General features: G+C 36.6%; 1 protein-coding gene and 1 long non-coding RNA gene across 2 annotated transcripts in view; one reads left to right on the forward strand and one right to left on the reverse strand.

Moving 5' to 3' along the window:
• LOC135201693 (epidermal growth factor receptor substrate 15-like 1) overlaps nucleotides 1-12206 on the forward strand; it is an 81737-nt gene extending 69531 nt beyond the window's left edge. The window contains 1 exon segment of the mRNA XM_064230842.1: nucleotides 1510-12206. Within this exon segment, the coding sequence (XP_064086912.1) occupies nucleotides 1510-2511 (1002 nt within the window). The 3' untranslated portion in view covers nucleotides 2512-12206.
• Nucleotides 1-21906, reverse strand: part of LOC135201694 (uncharacterized) — a 170338-nt gene that overhangs the window by 27301 nt on the left and 121131 nt on the right. The window lies entirely within an intron of this gene.

Below are 21906 nucleotides of genomic sequence, written 5' to 3' on the forward strand. Positions count from 1 at the left end.
CCTCGGATTACAGCCTTATTTTTTTTTAAATTTGTTTTGAGAGAACGTTACTACCCATTTGTTTTTATTTTTCAGTTTGAGTAGCATGTTGGTGTATGCAGGTGGTCACTTGATGGCGGGTCATCCTGTCCATCACATTATGTTGATTTGAATTCCTTTTTGGTAAAGTACACTGATGGGACTCTGGTCTGCTTCTTTTTTAATCTTTAACAATGCATTTTGTTATGGAACAAAAACATTTCTTCTAAAGAAACTACTCAGAATTTTATTAAGCAGGTTGAATGTTTGTGCATTAGAGAGTGCAGTGTTCAGTATTTTTAAATCTACAAACTTAGCCCCATGATAAAATTGTATTGCATGCTGCTTAATTAAGTGGTGTGGTTTACCTACCATAAGCATGAAAATAATTAGTTGCAGAAGTATAGGGTTAAATTTATGTAGAAAAAATGTACTTGAATACTTTCTCAAAAGGGTCTGTGATGAGATGGGTATTCCTAGCTGGTAGATTTGTAAGGGTGAGTGAAGTGCAGTAAACTGAACCAATCATTCTTTGTGGTATTGAAAATCAAATTATAGGAGCATGTTAGGGGTCATATTTAGTGTTTAAAAACTAGAAATATGCATTTATTAGCATTTTTAGTGACCGCACCAAACTTGCGCAAAACTTCACCCTGTGCGACAGGTTCTGGAACCTAACCTGACATAAGTTTGAGGTACGTATTACTGTATGTTAAAATTTGTAGGCAGGAGAGTGACTGGTTGAAAGGAGTCGGGAGTGCTTGGGAGTTGAGAATTTCAGCTTGGTGATTAATTAAACTATTTATTTTAATACAGTAATAATGTTCTGTATTTGAGCTAGGACATTTGGCTGTACATCAGATATCCATAGGTCTAATGCATATAACAAACTCAAGAACTTTGAGAATGATGAGCGCTAAAATCTGACTGGGTTCAGTGTTTTAATTTATTATATTTATTAATGAACAGCAGGTGCTATTTACTAAAGATTATAGTTTTTAGATTGTAAAAATATTACTGATGGGGATTAAACTGAGATTTGAGCAGTAAGAAATACTGTGGTTAAGAATTGGCTCAATTTGGCTTGTCTGATCCTTCATGAAGTTTGTTGAAATTATTAGTAAACTGTATACCCTAGGATGATAGTGTTTTTTTATGTTAGTGGTTTTTTCTGGCAGAGTAGGTTGGTTAGTTAGTTTTAAGTTTTAGTAGACTTTGAACACTGCATGAAATTCTTTTGTCTAAAGTTCATTCCATTTCAAGTACAAGTGAACCAGAGCCCTATCACACCCTTTTGATTTATGTCATTTTATTTTTAATGCATCTTGTCACATTTGACCTATGATTTGGAATGTCATTTTCAAAGTTTTCTTGCAGCTTCATTCTCAGCCCTGCGGCGTTTGCAGAGAGTAACATGGGTTCCTTTCCCTCTCTCTTTTTTTTCTCACTCTTGCAGCATTGATCCCCAACTCACCCCCTCTTCCCACATAGTGTCTAAAGGTAGCCCCCGGCAACTCTGCATCGCCATGGGGAGATGAGGACACCAACTTTACAACATCGCAACCCAACGAGGATCCTTTTGGCTCTCCTTTCTCAACGGCGAAGAATACGAGAAGTGCCGATAACTCTCCCTGGCCCCAAGACACCTTTGCCTCCGATGGGTTCGGGGATTCCTCCGCTTTTACCGAGGACGATCCCTTTAGTTGTGCCTCAGGGGCTACTGATCCGTTTGGTGGGGATTACGATCCCTTTAAGGATCAGGGCTTCAAGGATGACGACAAGTTCTCTTGGGACGACGAGCCAGACCCTTTCACCTCACCCGATAACAATAATGATTCCAGTGCCAGTGCTGCAGACAATGTGAATAACAATGAGAATTCCTCTGCCAAAAAGAATGACCCATTTGCTTTCGGTAGTAGTGATGATTTAAATGCAAATGCATTCGAAGGGTTTTCAAACAAAGATGACCTTGGGATGTCTTTGACTGATAACAAAAATAAAGGCAACAGTAGATCCAAGTCTGTGATAGGCGACCCATTTGCATCACAAGTGAAAGCAGCTATTCCAGTGCGATCTAAAACCTCCCTTGGTGAACCTGGAGGTGTCGATTTTGATTTTGATCCATTCTCATCGTCAAAATTAACTGTTGCCGACCCATTCATGAAAAGTAAAAGTAACGAAGATCTCCTGAATGAAAACTTGGGTGGCTGGGGTATGAACAAAGCAAATAACTTAACCAATAGTGGCAGTCCCTTCGGCAGTAGTTTTACCAGTGGACCTCATAAAAAAGACATTATTCACAGTTCTCAAGGTGTGAGTGAGGATGAGCAGTTGGCCTGGGCTGCCCAAGAGAGTCTGAGGTTGGAAGATGCTCGCAAGCAGCAGGAGGAGCAGGAACGGGCAGAGCTGGAGTTTGCGCTGGCACTCTCTCGCTCCACTGCTCACACATCCGGCAAGACCCAGTCATCACGCTCACCTTCAACAGGCCTTTGAGCGAGGCGTCTGTACATAACATGTTGGTAAAAAATAAAATCCATAGAAGTGGAATTGTTATGAATGTTAAAAGTTTAGAAGTAGCCTTTTGCTGTTTTTGCAGTGTTCTTCAATTTAGAACCATAAATTCTGTGGCAGCCTTGTGTGAGGATCAGTTGAACACAGTAGATTATTTTTGGTGACGTATCCAGTTATTTTCGTAACATAGCCCTTTTACGTATCTGTTGTAAAGAAATAATATTCCTTTTTTCAGAAAGGGAGGACAAACAAAAAATTATTACTAAGACATACAATGCTGCAGGAAGTTGTTGATATTGCATACTGTAATATTAAGTAAAGTTTTGAGTGGCTATAGTTTACTTTTTTTTTCTTTTACGTTATTAGTAGTTCTTTTGGTTAGCTTTTGCTGTTGTTACATTGCTCTTTATAAGTGTCATAATGTGTGCTGTTTCAGTCATGGTGGAGGCACGCAGAGTTTTATTTATTGATTCATTTTTTTCTGTCAACTTAAGTGTGTAGAAATGGAAAATTTACCATGATGAGTAGTGTGGCTTCAGGAAATGAAGAGAATGCTAGAAAGGTATTCAAGTGTGCATTTATTAGGTCAGTATGGACTTTGAAAGCCTATCAGATCACAATTATGGTATACATCTTGACGATGCACTCTTCACCACCCTTTGAGCTGGTATGCTCTTTGGAAACATATTTTATTTTTCCTTCCAGCCTGTTGCAGTAGTGTCAATTGTTATTCTAACTTGATTACCAATGAAGGTTGATTTGTGATATAGCCAGTCAGTTTTTAATTAGGTGTTATGATTTGTGCATGGTGAAGTAAGACAGCCCATGGAATTTCAAATTTCGTTTTACAATATTTTTGAACCAGCAATCATTGCCATGAAATCAGTTATTCTTTGCAAGTGTGTGTAGTTTGAGAATCACCTGTTCCCTGGAATATGGTTTAAGCTTTGTGAGAATGAAAGTGGTTCATGATGGAAGCTTTTGAAAGTCAAAAGTGGAGGAGGTCCTTCTGACGAGATCTAATAGTAAAATGATCTTCATGTCTTGGTGTTATTTGCATTGCAATAGTATTAGTTTTTCCACTGTACAGTAGGTGATTACCATGGAAGTCCTTTTTTCATAGTATGTTTGATTTTCAATTTTGTATCTTAATTTTGCGTGGAGAAGCGTTGACTGCATGCCTATCATTGCATTTGCCATGACTGCCGGAAACTGACCATTCCTACTCACTTCCAAAGGACTTTACTCTTCTTGAGCAGAATTGAGAATATATATATTTTTGTAAGCAGTTTGATATTTGATACCCAATTGCAGTGGATGTTGTTTTGTTTAGATGGGTTCTAGGCGTTTTAGTTTGTGATTTACATTAAACTCATTTGAATTGGGTTTGTGGTACACACACACACACATTTTGTGTTTTTATAATGAGTGGTGTGGCTTGGATGAGAACAACATTTATTGCAGTTAGTGGAAGATTTGCACTTAAGTATTGGATTTGTTTTGAATCAGGTCCTTGCTACAAAGTATGAGTTGCCCACAATGTTATCAAGGCTCTTTTGACTGATGTTGTTTGTCTTTCATTTAGAAATAGATGCCTCTTTTGTAGGTCTTTTGGAGATCAAAGTATGTTGAGGTCACTTCATCATCCAAACAGAGTTTCATTCTTTCACTATGTGCAAATTGATCAAAGTTCAGCATTATGGAGCTGCAACCAAGCAGTGCACTTTGCTTCCTTCTTTTAACCAGATATCCTTATTTAATTAGTTTAAGGTGTCATTGAATTCATGTTTCCAACCATTCTGTTTGTTGTGTACACAAGTAAAGGACAGCTTGTATATACGTCTCTTGAAATAGTGTGTTTTTATAAGCATTTTTGTCTGCTCTGCTAGTATTACAGAATTTCAATTTCACACTGGTCTCAGAACTTTGACTCATATACTAGATGCAGTATAATTTTCTCCAGATTTTATTTTTGATGAATTACAGCCTCTAGAAGCTTCAAATGTAGTTCTTCCATATTTGGTGTCTAGATATTGGTGGCAGAAAAAAAAAAAAGAATTAGCTCAGGTATGTCTGTATTTGAGTTTCGACTACAAAATCGATCATCATTGTCATTCTTGTTCCCTGGCTGGAAAGTTGCGAGTTAGTTTATGTTGCAGAGAAGTAACATGTATAGAAAAAAATCACTGCAATGTATACGACTTGTACTTAACAGTTGTCCCCTTGAATCCTCAAGGCTGCCAAGTGTTTTGGTCATAATATGAATTCCAAGAGCAGTGATTGCTCACAAGTAAAATGAGGCAAGGGAGGCAGGAAGCATTATGGATGCTGAAACTGTTGGCTATTGTTATTTTTGATATAAGGAAGGATTTCTTAAGCTTAGCAGTTTTGCCACTTGGTTCTCTTTCAGATGCTTGATATATTGTATTCGATTTTTGTTGACTCATACATAGTCATATTCCCTGTTATCAACCACAAAACAATTCTGTTAGCATTAAACAGGACAAAAGTCATCAGCTTGTGACAAGACACTTTGATCTGGTAGGATGGTGATAATCGTCAGGACTGTGGAAATGTTTGGTCTAAGTTTTGTGAAGTTTCTGTATGTGTTGGTTTCCTTAGTTCCAGTTTTCAAAGTGGTCTAGAATGTTTAGGGTTTTGAGGTAGCACATTTCATAATGATACTAACACCATAAGCTTAATTTTCAATTTTTTGAGTGCAGGGAAATTGGGATTCTGAATTACATCATTTATTAAGGTGAACATTTCTTTTATATCAAGTTATTACCATGTAAATTGTTAAGATTTTGTTCAACCCTCTTTTAGGTTTAGTGGATGTGAGCTTTTCACACTGAAGGCAGTCCTTGGAATGGCAAGTGTTATACATATACCTGTATTTGTAAATTTGTTAAGGTTTTTGTATTCTCTGTATTACTGGGTATTTCAATATGTTAACTATGTAGGCACGCTCTCTGATTGTCACATTTCATAGCTTTTGTTTTGTCTTTTCTTTTTGCAAATTCTATAGTTTTTCCAGCACTTTTTCAAGCTTGCTCCTCAGCAACTAGATTGTGACTGTATGAATTTTGAGCATTTCAAAATATAATTGTCTGTGTCTTCCACTAAGCAATACAGTTCGTTTACATCTACTTCACATTTCCTCTCCCCCCCCCCCCCCCCCCCCCCCCATTGTCCTTTGGCATAGGTTACACTACCTCGTGGTTTTTGAGCCACTATATAATTTTATGAGACCTAACTGGTCAATATAAGCATTTGGTGTGTATTGTGTTAAGGTTTTGATTAGTAAAGTGATAGATTGTTATGTCAAACTATTTTCATCGTTTCTTCTTAAAAGGAGGTTATCAAGATATTATGGGAGCTTTTCTTTGAGTATCTTGTTGTAAAGTGATAAAAAACTAACATTGATTCTGGTGTGTATTTTATTTCATTATCACTTTTTTGGGGGGAGTGGGTTTTTAAGTTAGTAAATGCTTTTTGGTAGGTATTTTATTGTTGATTTGCAGTAGGGAGTACATGCAGTCAATCAAATATGCTTAGTAGTTAATTTTTTTTTTTTCTAAGATTGTACTATGTATGTTGGTTTGCAGCTCCAGTTCGAAGAGATTGATTCAAATCAATTGGTTTTTTGTTAGGATTCAACTTGCTGTTTGCAAGTCGATCGGAGTGATGCAGTGATGTGGCTTTTTTTTTTTTTTTTATTAAGCCACATATCACAACTTTTCATTTATGAAGTTTCCTTTCATTTTTGGATACCACCTTCAATCATTGTAAAAGTACATATACGCATCTGTTTACTTGTGGACAGGACATGAATTTTTATGCCCACACTGGAGGCTTTTGAAAAAAGCTGACCCCTCATCTTGGATGGCACAGGGCCTGTCGGTGTTTTTCTCTCTATATATTGTTTACTCAGTCCAGTATGATTGTACCTGTGTAACTCAATACTGCATTTACTTACCCTCACATATTTTTATATTGCTGTATGTCTTGACTGATTTAGTTATTGACGAAAGGTATGCTGGGTTCCCCATTATTTTGGTAAAGTCCATGTCCAAGGAGGAGAATATCTCAAAACAAGAAGCAACACCCGTCCTAGTCATTGCTTAAAAGATTGGTGCAAGGAATTATTAACCTGAGGAGAATCAGGTGTGGGGGGAGTTAAAAAATAATCCTGAATGCTGAACTCGCAAAAGCAAAGACTTCACACACAATGTCGAAGGAAGTTGGGGGGCATCATTTACTACCTGGTCATTGTAGGGTTGTTATAGATGGTTTAATGATGAAAAAAAAAGAACAAAAATATATTTAACCCCAAATTTGTTTTCAGTAAGGGTCTTACTATAGCTTATGAGAGAAATTTCTATTGTTAATTGAGGAAAATTTATTTGATAAGTCTGCATGTTATAGTAAATCACCAATGATATGTAGTTCACATTTTATCATTATGTTACAAAGGATTCAAATAATTAAACAATGTTGATTGTAGATGTATGTAATAAATTGTACAATGCCTTAAAGGTTCGAGGAAGTTGTATCGTAGTCTAAGATTGTGATGTATAAAGTTTGGAGTGTCCAGCAGTAACTGGAATCTCTCTCCCATATCCCTGTATATGTCTGTGAAATAAATTTGTGTATGGAGATATAGAATATTGTTAAGCTAGTGTAAAAAGCCATAGAAATGTATCGTATACCAGTGAAACATTATCCTTCTCTTCTCTTCTCTCGCTGTTTCTGTCACCTTCTCTTTCTTTGGGTGGCATCGTTGACTCGGGACCCCTCGGGCCCTTGATCCAGTCGCTGTTTTTGCCATGGGATAGCGCTGGACCCAACAGCCAAGCGGTTTCCATATTACATATATAATATATTATATATATATATATGAAGAAGTATATATACACTTATAACAGCAGCATGGACTTTCACCAGCCATTGTTATCCCTCCTCGTATGTGGTGAGGTGCAAGGAGAGAAAGTGTGTAATCAGTTGTTAGGCCAAAGAAATACTGTTGTATACACGTTAAAAGGCAAAGCATTTGTGCATGAGTGGAATTACTGTAATTAAGAGTGAATGGTTCATAATTTTCCTCTTTTCGTGTTCATATTTTGCTTTTGAGATTTTTTTTTATTGGTTTTTGTTCCCAAATATTTGTACGTTAGAACATGAGCATCACTCTGCCGCATCCTCACACTTGGCTTCATGATTAGATGGTGTGTGTGTGTCGCTGTGTAAAAGTCAGGAGGTTGGTAATTGATGGATTACAGAAGTGAAGCCAGTTACAAGCATTGGTTCTTCATTACCTGTCATAATTATGTTTTTTCAGTGGGGAAGTATAATGTTTGTGAACATAAAATAATGTAGTTCTCTGACCTTTGGAAGTTTTATGTGATTCAAAACAAGAAGCCAGCAATGTAAACTGTAGTGGATTTTTGGCTCCTGGGAGAAGTTAGAAATGGTAGGAGGTTCTTTCATACACCTGTATTTGCTTGATATGTTCAAGCAATGATCTTTTTTTTTTGTACATTTCAGTCCCACTGTGCATAATATTGTACAAATTAGGTATTAGTCACTATTTAATTTAGACTGTATGTTATTTCCGATTAGAGTTGTCTTTTGATGAGATGAACATCACCTAGTTTCCTTTGGCATCTTTTGTAAAGGCCCTGTTTGCTGCTTCCTGTGTTGAAGTATTAAAGCACAAGAAATTGTGTTTAACATTTTTACTTGGGAAATCATATTATTAGGAAACATTCACATAGGCATTTGGTGCACACGTGTTCACGCTTACATTTCATTTGTCAGGTCAATATTACTAGTAGACATAAAACTATTTCATTTGCCAGATTGATATTAATAGTAGACATAAAAGTTGTTAATGCTTAAGGTTCAAGTAGAATGACAGTTCTCACTTATTGAAAAGTTCAGGTACTTAAGGTAATAAGGTACATAAAAATGAGGAAGGGTCTTGGGGCCACGAATTCGTATAAAATTTTTGTGTTGTAGTTCAGCTTTGTGGGGTTTCGTTTTTAATTGAGGGAGAATATGAGCATTATAGTAGAGCTAACTGAAATCAGAACATTCTTATATAATAATAATAACCATTATTGTACAGTAATAATTGCATCTTTCCTTGTTAAAAAAAAGTATATAGGTAATGAAGTGAATGTGTGAACAATTTGGACACTTCTGTAGAAAGAAGCTAGAGGGCAGAATGTATTCATTTTTTTTTTTTCTTTTTCTTATTTCCTCTCAATTGCTGTTACCACTAGTAAAATGCACTAGAAGACCTTATGTATAAACTGAGGTTTTTCAGAACCATGCAGTTTGTATATACCATTGACACTACAATTATACCATTTACACTACAATTACTTGATAATACTGTAAGCAAACAGTGGGTTCAGTGACTGGTTATAGCAAGGCTGCATATGTAAAAGTTGTGCGTTTTGTAAAGTTATATAATTTTTGTAGTTTGTGGAAGCTCCAGGATCGAGTAAAAGCCTTACTTGACTACCATAACGTAGATAAACAGTATTACCTTATCAGTATGGAACAGTTGACAGTGGTGGCACAGAAGGCAAGTCTTGTGTATATAAATATACATATATTTTTCACAACTAAGGGTTGGAGTATAAATATCTATGTAAAAAGAGGTGACATATATAGTTTTTTTAAAATGGAAAAATCTATTATTGTAAATGTTTTTGAAAATTTTTTTTTTTCCCGAAGTTTTATTTTTGGAATGAGTGACTCTTTCAAGTCCAGCTGCGACTGGCACTGCTGCTGATGAAGTGTAAAAAAAATATGCTGATGAAACTGATGCAAGTATGCTGTATATACAGTATATATATAGTATTAGTAAATGTGCGCCTATTTCCCATGCTTTTTACTATGCTTCCACAGGTTAAAAAGATGACTAACCCATCTTGCATGTATAAAAAAACCAGTACTAATGGGAAACACTACAACTTTTTTCCTAGATTTCCTAACTGTGACGGGGTTTTTAGATTTTTAGAAAGTGTTGGCAGGAATGGGATTCTGAATTGACGATAAAAGCCGAACCTTATTTCTGTCTTGATTTTGTCCTAATTGTTCTTCACCAATTTGGTCAGCCTTTATTCGTTTTCAGATGACTTTTCCGGCCAGCTCAGACACAGCCATCTTTTGTGCACCAAGTTATCGAGATTTTGAGATATATTAAATAAAGGGAGAGTCCATTGCTTAGGGTTAAGAAAATATTAAGAAAAAGTGAAGGTGAATATATTACGTGAGATACTTCTACGTTAAGATTGACGAGTAACTTCTTGTTCTCTCACACAGCTTTTTTTGCTTTCTGACTATTTGTCAGTACTTGAGTTTGAGAAGTGTAATTTTAAGTAGAATACTTGTCAAAACTCACTTTTGCAATACCTTCCATCCTGAAAAGACAGGCTTATTATTATTAACTCTTAGAAAATGCTGGTCAAGTGCCATAAGTAAATTATAAACCGTTATCTTCTAGTGCAGCCTACAGTATCCATTTGTATATACATACATATATATATATTATAGATACATACATATATATATATTATAGATGAAATATGAAATCTAATAATGCCATTTAATCATTCAAAAGTTTTGATCTTGAGAATTTTATCAAGTGATATGCATGGAAAAGCACAGAATAGCGAGGTTCTGAAGGTATGCTAAACCACACGTCACCGTCATGCTTTAGAAGTTTTCTCGCTAAAATACTATATAAATGCATCTCAAGGGGGGGCAGGGGCCATTTAGGAAAGTATGAAAGTTGTGTACTCATGAAAGGAATAGTGTCTAGTTTGTGATTCTTTCATTTAGTCATGTTACTATTTGCTCATTTGTGGAGAAACCTAAGAAATTTATTATTCCTAAGTATGTATAGATCATCTCCACTGTTATATGGGTTGCTGATATATTTTTGTGATATTTGTTATTTCCTCCACTTTTATGTAGATATATATTTTTTGAATCTCAAAACAGAAAGAATTTACAGTGTCTTGATAAGCAGAGAATCTAGTGCACACCTTTTTCTGTCGTCTTTGCACAGACAATGATGTTCGTATAGAGTTAGTGCTGCAGTAATTGGACATTTCACATTTATCAGTTCCAAAAAGGCATAAAAAGAAAAAAAAAAAAGTGTATGAACAAAAAATGGCAATGGAACAATACCTGTTACTTTGGATGGGTAATAATGATATGAGTGACTATGTATCTGAATTCTTGACCTAATCTTTCAGATGACTAGTTGCTATTGATATAAATAAAATCCAAAAAAATTTATTCCAAAATATGCTGGAGTAGAAGTTGACTAATAATTTACGGAATAGGCTTACTGAATTGTACAAGTATATTCATACAATTGACATTAGGTAATGCAGTTTTAAAAGAGACTATGATTCTCCAAGTCATTTCTGAAGGACGAGCATCAAGAGTTTAGTTACACAGCTGTAATTTACATTGTAATATTGATGTTGCTACTGTTTGTATGGCCATACAACATAGCAGAGAGTGAAGGTACCCTTGTATCCTATACATTAAAAAAAAAAAGGTAGGACGTTGACCCCTAGATACACCTCTTGCCTGACCTGAACCGAGGTAGTTGAAAGGTGTTCACTTTTGGAATAGACAGATTATAATACATTATAATATGACAGTGGTTTTAAAATCTCGTAGTGCCTGCCTGCCTGCGTCCTTCTGGGACGAGCTAACGGTACTGTAGCACTGTAGCTTGTGACTTCCCTTGCCTGAGCTGTGCCACCACATTCCTGTTCAAGTCTGTTTTTAGCTGGCTTTGTTCTCTTGCCACTTGAACGTAAGTGTACATATTATACCAATAATGTCTGATTATGCTCAGCCTTCTTTTTTATGATTATATTATGTCATGGAGTGGTATAATAAATTGGTTTCATAAATGAATAGGTGTATGATACATATGTTAAGTGTAGAATTTTTCTTATAGAAAAATCAATGCCAAGCATTGTACTGTATAGTTTGTTTATTTATTAAGGTTTTGTTCATTGAAAAAGTGTATATCATCTCAATGGACTGCGCCTTTCTGAGAGTTGTGCGCATGGTAGTATGGCATCGATGCTTGGCATTGGAACTTTTCAGCTGTGTTCGTCTCTGGTGGCAAACGAACAAACCTACATTGCCTTTGGCTGTTCTTTGTATCTTTATATCTCTGTCCATTTGCTGGCTATCAGGAGTCACTGGTAGGCGAGCAATTATATATGGAGGTGTAGGGACAAACTTAAGCCCCTTTTCCAGGATGTCATGATTTTTGGCTGTTAGGTTTTGCTCATTTAGTTGGAAAACTTGTAAGATATTTAGTTAATTTTTTATTATTATTAATGATTGAATTAACTTGTACCTCAAAGCAAGATGCCGTGTAGCCATAAATATTTGGTCTATATCGATCAGTAAGCATAAGATGCTTGTAACCTCCCACCGTGCGAGGTTAATTGATACGTCGTTCCCTCGACACTACCACCACACTTGAGAGAGAGAGAGGGAGAGCTCCTCTTCGGTTGCCCCCCTTCTATTAAAACAAAAAAAAGTCGTGTTGTTCAGTTGTTCAGTGTCACAGTCATGTTATCTCAATGTAAATAAAAAGCTTAATAAACAAACATGTTCACGAAGATTGTCTTTTCTTCTCCTAATTTGTTTTATATTTGCTTTTCATGAACAGGAATTTAAGTCCTATTTCTTTTAAATAATTTTTATTTAGTATTAAGAGTTGCATTGCTATACTTGTGACAAATTAACTTGGCTCTTCACTCGGGGAAAACGCTTCAAAATTTATGTAAGTGTTTTTGTTTTACAGCTTTCATTTGTACAAATCTTGTTACACAAGTCACCATACCCCTTTACATAGAGAAAACTCTGAGGCTTACTGCACTGTATGCATTTAATTTCGTTATGGTAAAGTCCTTCTCATTGACTGGATTTCCATGTTCTGTGTAGTTTAAATAAAACAAAATAAAGCCAATATGCTCACTCTCATGTAATAAAGCAAAAGTCCATGTATTACAAGTCATATATAGTATGGCAGAGAGGAAAGAACATAATATGGTCAGCAAGACTTCAGATGGAATGCCCAAGTATTGCTAGAAAAAAAATTAGGTTTACAACACAAAACTGACAAAATAAAAGATACTTGGAACCTTTTAAGATGATAATGTCAATTGGAAGACTGCACCAAGGAGACAACAGATATTGAGGGAAGTGGACCAAAAAGTAGTTTTCAGAGACCTATTTTGAAAGAACTGTCATAAGAAATAACTTCGGGTAATAAAGTAATGGACAGTGAACTAAATACTTCAGAAAATATTTCTTAACTATCCATCTCTTGAAAGATGAAAGCATCACTTGACAAGCCGTTATTTTTGTTACTTTCTGGCAGTCAAGATACTACCTTGTTGTATACTTTATTACTTTGCAGATAATTAATAATTTTCAGGTTATTTTGAAGACAGACAAACATGGGTGCAAACAAAACGATCAACTATTACCCAACGTTGTTTTGTAAGGAAATGTAAATATTCAAGAGCTCTATACGAGAGGGCAACCTATAAGGCCTTGAAAGTTACGCATAGAAGACTGATCATCTTTAATCTCAAGAATACATACTAAATTCCACAAATATTAATGGTATCTGTAGAAGTAACCAACAACAATTATCATAGAGAGGAACGGAGATCCTTTACTTAATAGGCGCTTGATTCGGAATGATGTAGTGGACTGAAAAAAAGTATTATATTATTCAGAGGACAAACCCCATTCATACGAAACAACCCTACAGGGGGCGTCGACTTGAAACTCGAGTTTCCAAAGAACATGGTAGGAAATACAAAGTGAATTATTCTTTTAAGGATGGTAAATTGAGTATGATTGTGGTCACATGAAGATGATGACACTTTCTTAACCGAGGTGAAACGGGGAAAACAATGATAAGATATTTTCAGGGGTACTCAGCGGTTTTTAGACCTTTGTGTAAAAACAACCGGCACCTCTCCCTAGTCCCTTTCACTCCCCTCTATATATAATGAGAAGTTCCCTTGATTTCTTTCTTAAATAGCCAACAAGTAATTAAAACACCTCTTCATAAACGAGACGAGAATAACCTTACCTATCAAGGATCAAACCAAACAAACAAACAAACACACACACAGACTGGCATTAATCGTACCTTTCAGGGGGTGGGGGTTGGGGAAGCTATTAAGGAAATTGAAACACTCTTTATTTAATACAAAACATGAGAGATCGCCTTATGTTGCAAGAAAACGCGAAGGAAGGAAGGAGTGGGGGCTGTTTAGGGGGGAGGGAGAGAGGAAGGTATAGATTGGGAGTGGGTGAGAGGGATAGAGGACACCTTCCATTACGTGTATTAGGATCGAGAGACAGAGAGGGGGGATGGGGAGGGGCGAGCGTCTCCAAAAGAGCGCATCGTTTGTCCGGTGTCACATCGCATCCCATCCCTTGTCGAGGAGAGGAGGAGATCAGCAGCTCATTCACAAATTATCTAATCCAATTACGGCGCCGTCGTCGCTTGTTTTTATGGACGCGAGGAAAATGGACAGCGTCGCCCCGCGTTAATATCCTCATTTATAACTCCCCGTGGCTCCTCCGTCCATTACACTGATTTGCCCTCATTTTCTAATTGACCTCTCCGCTCTTCTTCTGTTTCTGCTTCTTCTTCTTCTACTTCTTCTCCCTGTCTCGACATTTCCCGTCCCTTTCTGGGTGTGACCTCGTGTCACGCAACTTCCCGAGACTTTCTGTGACTTCTTACGACTTTCTCTGTGACTTCCCATGACTTTCTGCGACTCCTAAGACTTTCTGTGACTTCCCAAGACTTTCTGTGACTTCCTAAGACTTTCCGGGACTTCCTAAGACTTCCTACATGTCCATGACCTTACATCAGCCCTGTCAGGTCACGAAGGAACTCTTTGATTAAAGACTATAACTGCTCAATATAACTCCGGCGGCGTTGAAGAGTAATAGAGTAATGTGGAACAATTCTCCTAAGTAGTAAATCCATCTTTTTTTTCTTCTCTCTCCTTGGCGTCGGTGTCTGCCTGACTGTCCATAATCAGGCAACGGGGAAAAGGATCACTTCGAGAGAGAGAGAGAGAGAGGGTGACTCTACGCGCTCTATAACACTTAGGATATAACGCTGTTTGTTCACAGAGCTATTTTTTTACTTCGTCTTCATCATCATCATCTTGGTCGGTGGAAGGGGTGTGGTTTACGCGGAGGGACTGGGGTGGGGGTTGCGAGGGCGGGGAGGGAATGAGGTGGGAGTTGTGAGGGAGGGGAGGGAGAAGAGGTATGGGAGGGAGGGCAGTCAGGAATAGTTCTTAGTCAGTCTAGAAAGATACAACATTTATACAGTGAAGGGAGAAGTACAAGGAAAGAATAAAAACAACCATAGTGAGCATAATGAAGATGGAGAGAGAGAGAGAGAATAACAAATAATATGAAGTACCCTTAGACACAGGATAGCAAATGTCATGACTTATAAAACTACGCCACTTTCATCAGAAATCAGCATACATACTGTTGATTGACAACCACAAGAAATCTGGAACCACTGCAATAATTAAAGTACCCTTGACAACACCTAAATATTTCTCTCTTTCTTTCTGTATTTATTTCCCTTTACCTCTTCTTAATTCTTCGTCATGAACACCATATTCTTTGGAAGCTTGAATTGCAAGTCAGTGGCCCCTGTGGTGGGCTTGTTCCATATGAATACAGTTCTTTTTCTGAATAACAATAATAATAATAATAATACTCTCGAATGTTCTAAAGTTATTCCAAATTGACTGCTAACTTACGATGGTCCATGTTGCTGTAAGACGTTACAAATTCGTACTCCGCAGACAAATATTTAGACAAATGTTGTATGAATGATTCAGATATACCTGTGCTTGCGTAAGAGGCTTCTTTGGGCTGAATACTTGTGTAGCCTGACCACAATTACGGAAATAATCTCTGCTTCAATCATCTACACTCATTTACAAGGCTGAATCCACCTTCGCAAAGACCGAAAACACGAAGGAAGACTAAAATCTATTTAATAATTTACTCCAAGCAGAGGTAATTGATCAGATGTGTGACAACCGTCCTATAACCTATAAGTGCATTTTCATTTTGTAGCTAGAGAGAGAGGTGCATCTAGATAAATTTCTGGCTATCAGAGAGAGAGAGAGAGGGAACTACATTCAAGAATCATTGTCGGATCTGTAACGGAGAAGAGAGAGAGAGAGAGAGACTTGGGAGGTCTTCCAGGATAATCTAGTTACTAACAGAAGAGGGATGGAGAGGTTGTAGATAAAGAGGTGGTTGGAGATAGAGAGAGGGAGGGGTAGAGGGAAGGAAGGAGGGAGTAAGTGGGGCCCGGCTGGGGGGGGGGATGATGAAAGAAAGGTTGAGTTAAGATGAATAGGGGTGAGAGAAGGGTGAGATTCATTCCCAGAGTACTAAAACGTCCTGAGATTCGTAAAAAAAAAAAAGGAAAAAAAATTAGGACAATCCTCCATCTATCTATTCACCTATCCATCAAATTCAACCGGACGTCCATCTCCCTAGCAGTGTGGACGAGTATCGAGAAGGCCAATCTTGACCTAATACGTCAACTCCCCGTTCAGGAAGTGATCATTTTTGATCTCTCAAATCTTTAGTGAGTAACTGATGAAATTTTAGTCACAATCTATATATTTCCAGGACTTTGAATCCTGACCGGGTCATATGTACTTATAATTAGTTACAATTCCCCTTGATTATTCACGTTTAATTCCAACTAAAGTAAAATTTAATATATATATAGTATAATATATGATATATAAAATTAACAATAGCCAATTAATATGCCAAGATACGAAACCGTGATATCTAAAAAAGTCAATGTATCCATATATATATAATATATAAATTGTATATATAATATTTAAATATATGTAATGTATCCCCCCTGTATATAATAAATAATATATATATAAAAAGTATATAAATACTAATCATATTATATATATATAAATATATATAATATAAAAACAAAGCCAATTACTTTAAATGCACGAGGACAACGTGATAATCTTAGTTTTCTTAAATATAATATAATATAAAAAAAAAAAATAATATAATAATTAATAAATAAATATAAATAAATATAATATATCATATAATATATATATATATATATATTATATATATATATATATATCATATATATTATATATATATATAGTATATATAATAAACAAACAAATATAAATATAATATTGTATGTATATAAATATATATATATATATAATACATATATAGATATATATATATATATATTATATCATATATATATATATATCGGACCCAAGCCTAATTACTTTAAAATGCATCTGAGACAATCGTGGATAATCTTAAGTTTCCTCTATCCATATATATATATATATATATAATATCAGATATATATATATATATTATATATATATATAATTAAGCATAAATTTTCCCTTTCTCTCTTGTTATTACGACCAAAAAGAACAGAAACAAAAATGTACTGAATAAAACGAACACATGAAAGTCCTCCTGAGATACGATGTTCAGAAGTAATCTCTTCAGAGCGAACGATCGCAGCCTTCATTCTCAGGAATATGAACACAGAGACACAGGGACAGACAGACAAAGAGACAGAGAAAGTCCAGTGAAAGCAAGTGAAACTCTTTAAACGAATCATTCGCATTAAGAGGACGAAGAAGATACTTAGAATTTAACAGCCCCCAATTTCTTGCTTCCGGGCTGGGCCATTTGTCTGACTTACTTTTTATTCCAGGCATTACACTGCGACCGCGGACGAAGGAGAGAGAGAGAGAGAGAGAGAGAGAGAGAGAGAGAGAGAGAGAGAGAGATCACTGAGCGAAAATGATACACATGGAAGATAATATATCGGCTGATAAATGAAAAATGTCAACTAGTGAGAGAGAGAGAGAGAGAGGGGGGGGTGGGGGTTGTTAGATAGAAACATATTCATCTCGATAAGCGATGATAAAGCACAATGGAAACATTTACTGATAAATGAAAATATCAGCCAATAGAGAGAGAGAGAGAGAGAGAGAGTCGTCTTTTTTTTTTGTGTGTGTAATTAGTGCATCACGTAATCGTATCCCTTTCCCAGAATCGGCAGGAAGATACACTTGAAATCCAGCGTCCGACTTTATTGGGGCAAGAAAACAGATCGGACAAATGATACTGGGGTCTTAATTGCTGATAAGAACAACCTCTAAAGAGAGAGAGAGAGAGAGAGAGAGAGAGAGAGAGAGAGAGAGAGAGAGAGAGAGAGGAAATCAAAGAAATAAATAAAAAAAAGGAAAATACGACGAGATGGTCACTCACAAAAGAAAGAAAAAGGGGGAAGCGATATGTTCCCCTCGCCGTGATCAGAGGGGTCGAATAACTTTGACCCCTCAGCCTCCATAAACGCTGCTACCCCCTCCCAGCCCATCCCCTCCCCCTGGTAGGGGGATGGATGGGGAAACCTTCAGGCAGCCATCGGTCACTGATAACAAACCAACACAACGCTTTATCAGAAAGCCCCTGCTCCCTCTCCCTCTCCCTCTCCGTCCCCCTCCCACCCCTCCACAGCTCTCTCTCTCTCTCTCTCTGCTCGCTATCAGGTCTTTTATTCTTATTTTCTCTCCGCCTTTTGTGTCCCTTTGTGATACAAAAATGGCATAACAATCTGGTTGGGTTTCTTTCAAGGAAAATCAATCGCTGCCTTTTTTGATTGGCCTGTTTGTTTGTGTCCGGTTCTTCGAGCGTGTGTGTATGTGCGTGTGATTATGTCTGTGCATTTATGTGCGCGCTGATGGAGGTTCAAGGAAATTGTATTAATATATGTTATCTATGTGTACGAATGCTTGTACCTGAATACCAAGAGCGTTTCCGATTCGTTTATTTTGTATTTGTATGCGATGCCCGTGTAATTAAATGCGTCCCGTTATGTGAAATCAGACTGCGTTTGTGCTTATGCAAATTCATTGTAGGACATGGGGTTTCTTGTAGAGATATTGAGGGAAAAATGCATTGTATAAATATGCATGTCTGTGCATACGCACAGTATATGTATAATAACGCGTGATTCGTCCATGACACATCGACACAGGTGAGGAAATACGACTGGGATTAGGTCCTGACCGGTTTCGACTTTATTTCCCAACCATTAACAAAGGAATTATATATATATATATAATATATATATATATACATATATATATATTATATATATTTAATTGATATATAATTCACCTTTCTTGGGAATAATTTACAACCAGAGACAATTGAGTATGTCAAGTGCCTCGAGCCTGGGCAGGACTCGAACCTAAGTCTTGTTGTATGGAAACATGGGGGACAGTCGAATTATCCCTTCAGCCAGAGAGAGAGAGAGAGAGAGAGAGAGAGAATTTGATAACTTCGAATAGTGTTTCACAAAATTTCACATTTAACAAAAGACAAATCCTGAGATCCAGAATAGAGAGAGAGAGAGAGCGAGTTTCGACCAAACGGTTCCGGTCAATACGAAAAAGACTGCCAAAGCTCCTACCCCCATTTATCGTCCAAGACTAATGACGGGAGCCTGTTTTTGTATTCAGAGGTGCAATACGCACAGAGTGAGAACCAATACAGATAGACAAATACTAAGATAGAAGAGAGAGAGAGAAGAGCGAGAAGAGAGAGAGAGAGAGAGAGAGAGAGAGAGAGTAAGACGGGGGAGGATGGGGGATGGGGGAGGAGGAAATGTCAGTTTGGTGTATAGCAGTCTGATTGAATTGAAGTCAGTTGTTACTAATGTTGGTGATGTCAGACCCTCTCTTGTAGCAGGGTTTTATCTCTCTCTCTCTCTCTCTCTCTCTCTCAAACACACACACACAAACAGTGTATGTATAGACGACTGCATGCTACATTTAAAGACGAAACATACAAAGAAAAGGGAATATAGACATTATGATAGCTCTCTTTATTTTGACAAATGCTTCAAACATCTTCCTTATATTCCAATACTCTCTCTCTCTCTCTCTCTCTCTCTCTCTCTCTCTCTCTCTCTCTCTCTCTCTCTGTTTAAGGAAACACCATGAATGTTCAAGAGGCCATTCGTTTCTTCCGCCCAGTGGCTCGGAAACCGTGCTAATCGAACAAACTGATTTTCCTATCGAGTTTACATATATTTACCTTCCGGCTCGGCTATTCTAAGGCTGCTTTAGTTAACCCAGCTCCTTTTACGCCTTGGGGTTGATAGGGGGATGCAGATAAAACATTAAGGAAGGAAGGGGAAACGAGAGCAAGGACTGATAAAGAAGAAGAAGAAGAAGAAGAAGCGGTAAGAATTCAGGCGTTCGTGGATTTTCTTCCGAGCGTTCGAGTTCGTCTTTGTTTACCGTTTAATACGGGATTTACTTTCCCGCCTTTTTTCTTCCAGGTGCACCGCCTTTCGAATCCTACGAAATGATTCATAAATATACAGGAATGGCGATGATTAAATCAAACTGATTTAATCAAGTTATTAAATATTTGATTTTTTCACTAAAAAAAATATCATGATTTTTAATTTTATCTATTTGAAAGCAAAAAAATTGAAAAATATGGGTTGGAGGTTAATAAAAACTTAAAGCATAACTGTGCTGCATCTATTTTGATGTATAAAAAATTGCAAGTATATACATACTTTAGGCCAGAACTGGAGACCTAAAAGATATATCAATAGTAATTCTGTCTTAAAATACATTTTGCAGGGAAAAAAAGGATAGAAAAAACATCTAAAAAAACAAATAAAAAATAAAATAAATCACAGATTTTTTTTATTTAGAAAAAAAAATCACCAACCCTGTAATTATGATAATCTTTCACAGTCAAATATTGGATACGCTTCGGAACTCGCTAAATGATTCATATATACGAGAATTATTATTGTTATTATTATTGGAGTCCCAACCTGATTCGTTTAGTTCATTTCAGCGAACTCTGAAGGAAGGAAGTCAACTGATTTGAAGCAATATGTGTGGCGCGTGAATTAAAGAATATATAAATATAATAATAGAAATATATAATATAATATATACTATATATATATAATAATATATATTTATATATATATATATATATCTTATAGATATATATATATAAAAGGAGCCCATAAAAACACCAAAATGTAGAGAGAAAAGTACTATATTTCAGAGACTGCTGTCTCTCTTCTTCAGGTATATGAATGAGAAAAGTTTACAGAAAAGGGGTGGTATATACCAAGAGATTCGTCCACAAGTAAGCCAATTTAGGTCACCCCCGCTGATAATCTTCCTTTAATCTTCTTGAAGCGTTGGTTGAATGAACACTGCGTCGACGATGTCTGATGTCCAATTCCCTTTTGAGATGTTCATTACCTGCTTCTCTTTTATTAAGGCCGATTCCATCATTTGACTCTTGTACCGGCAGTTGCTGCTATAAATTAACAACGTTGGAACATTCCAGTTTATTCATATGGTTATGTTCATTTATATGATTGAATAAAATAGCCGAGTTCTTTGTTTCCACTACAACCTAACTGACCGTTTGGGTTTTGTATTAATCTCTGGGGAAAGTGATTTACCTGTAAAAATCCGATGTAAGACTTGGTCACTCAAGTCCTGGGCATGGGATCTCATATACCCACCCCGAGTCTTTGGGCGATGTCTTGTTTTGTTGGGACGTTAATCAGGGATTTGGCCTAAGGTATTTGGTGTAGAGTAAATGCAAAAGGTTGGATTCCCAAGGGATTTGGGTGAGGTTACTCTCTTAAATCGTCTCCAGGTGGGAATTATTTAATTTTAATTGTGGTGTGTCTCTGGGTCTTGGTATTTAGGGGGTTTTCCCGGTAAGGGAAAATTACGTGAGGCTTTTTGAATTGCTTTCAATTATAATGTCAAGGATTACCTTTAAAGGATGGGGGAAAGTTGCTTTTTGCGGGAATTTTTTTAGTTCAAAGTCTTTTTCCAGGGAACAATCGGGGAACAAATCGTAAGGCTTTAGGAATAGTTGCTGGCTTAGACCTATTTCTTGATAGTTATTGGGGGTCATGGTGATAAAGTATGGAATATATGAAAAAGTTGGAGAACGTTTGGTTTTTCTGAATGGTAATTTTTGTAATTCTTGGTCGTTTGCTATTGCTAATTAAAAACATCAAGAAAAAGGAATTTTGTTGTCTGTTTCCCATTCACTTTAAATTTGATGCTGGGCACTAATGCGTTTAACTTTGAGAAAGGAATTCATTAAAATACCCCACTATTAGCCCCAAATTGTTAGTAATGTCCT

This window comes from Macrobrachium nipponense, chromosome 28, assembly GCF_015104395.2.
Source record: "Macrobrachium nipponense isolate FS-2020 chromosome 28, ASM1510439v2, whole genome shotgun sequence".
Classification (NCBI taxonomy): Eukaryota; Metazoa; Arthropoda; class Malacostraca; order Decapoda; family Palaemonidae; genus Macrobrachium; species Macrobrachium nipponense.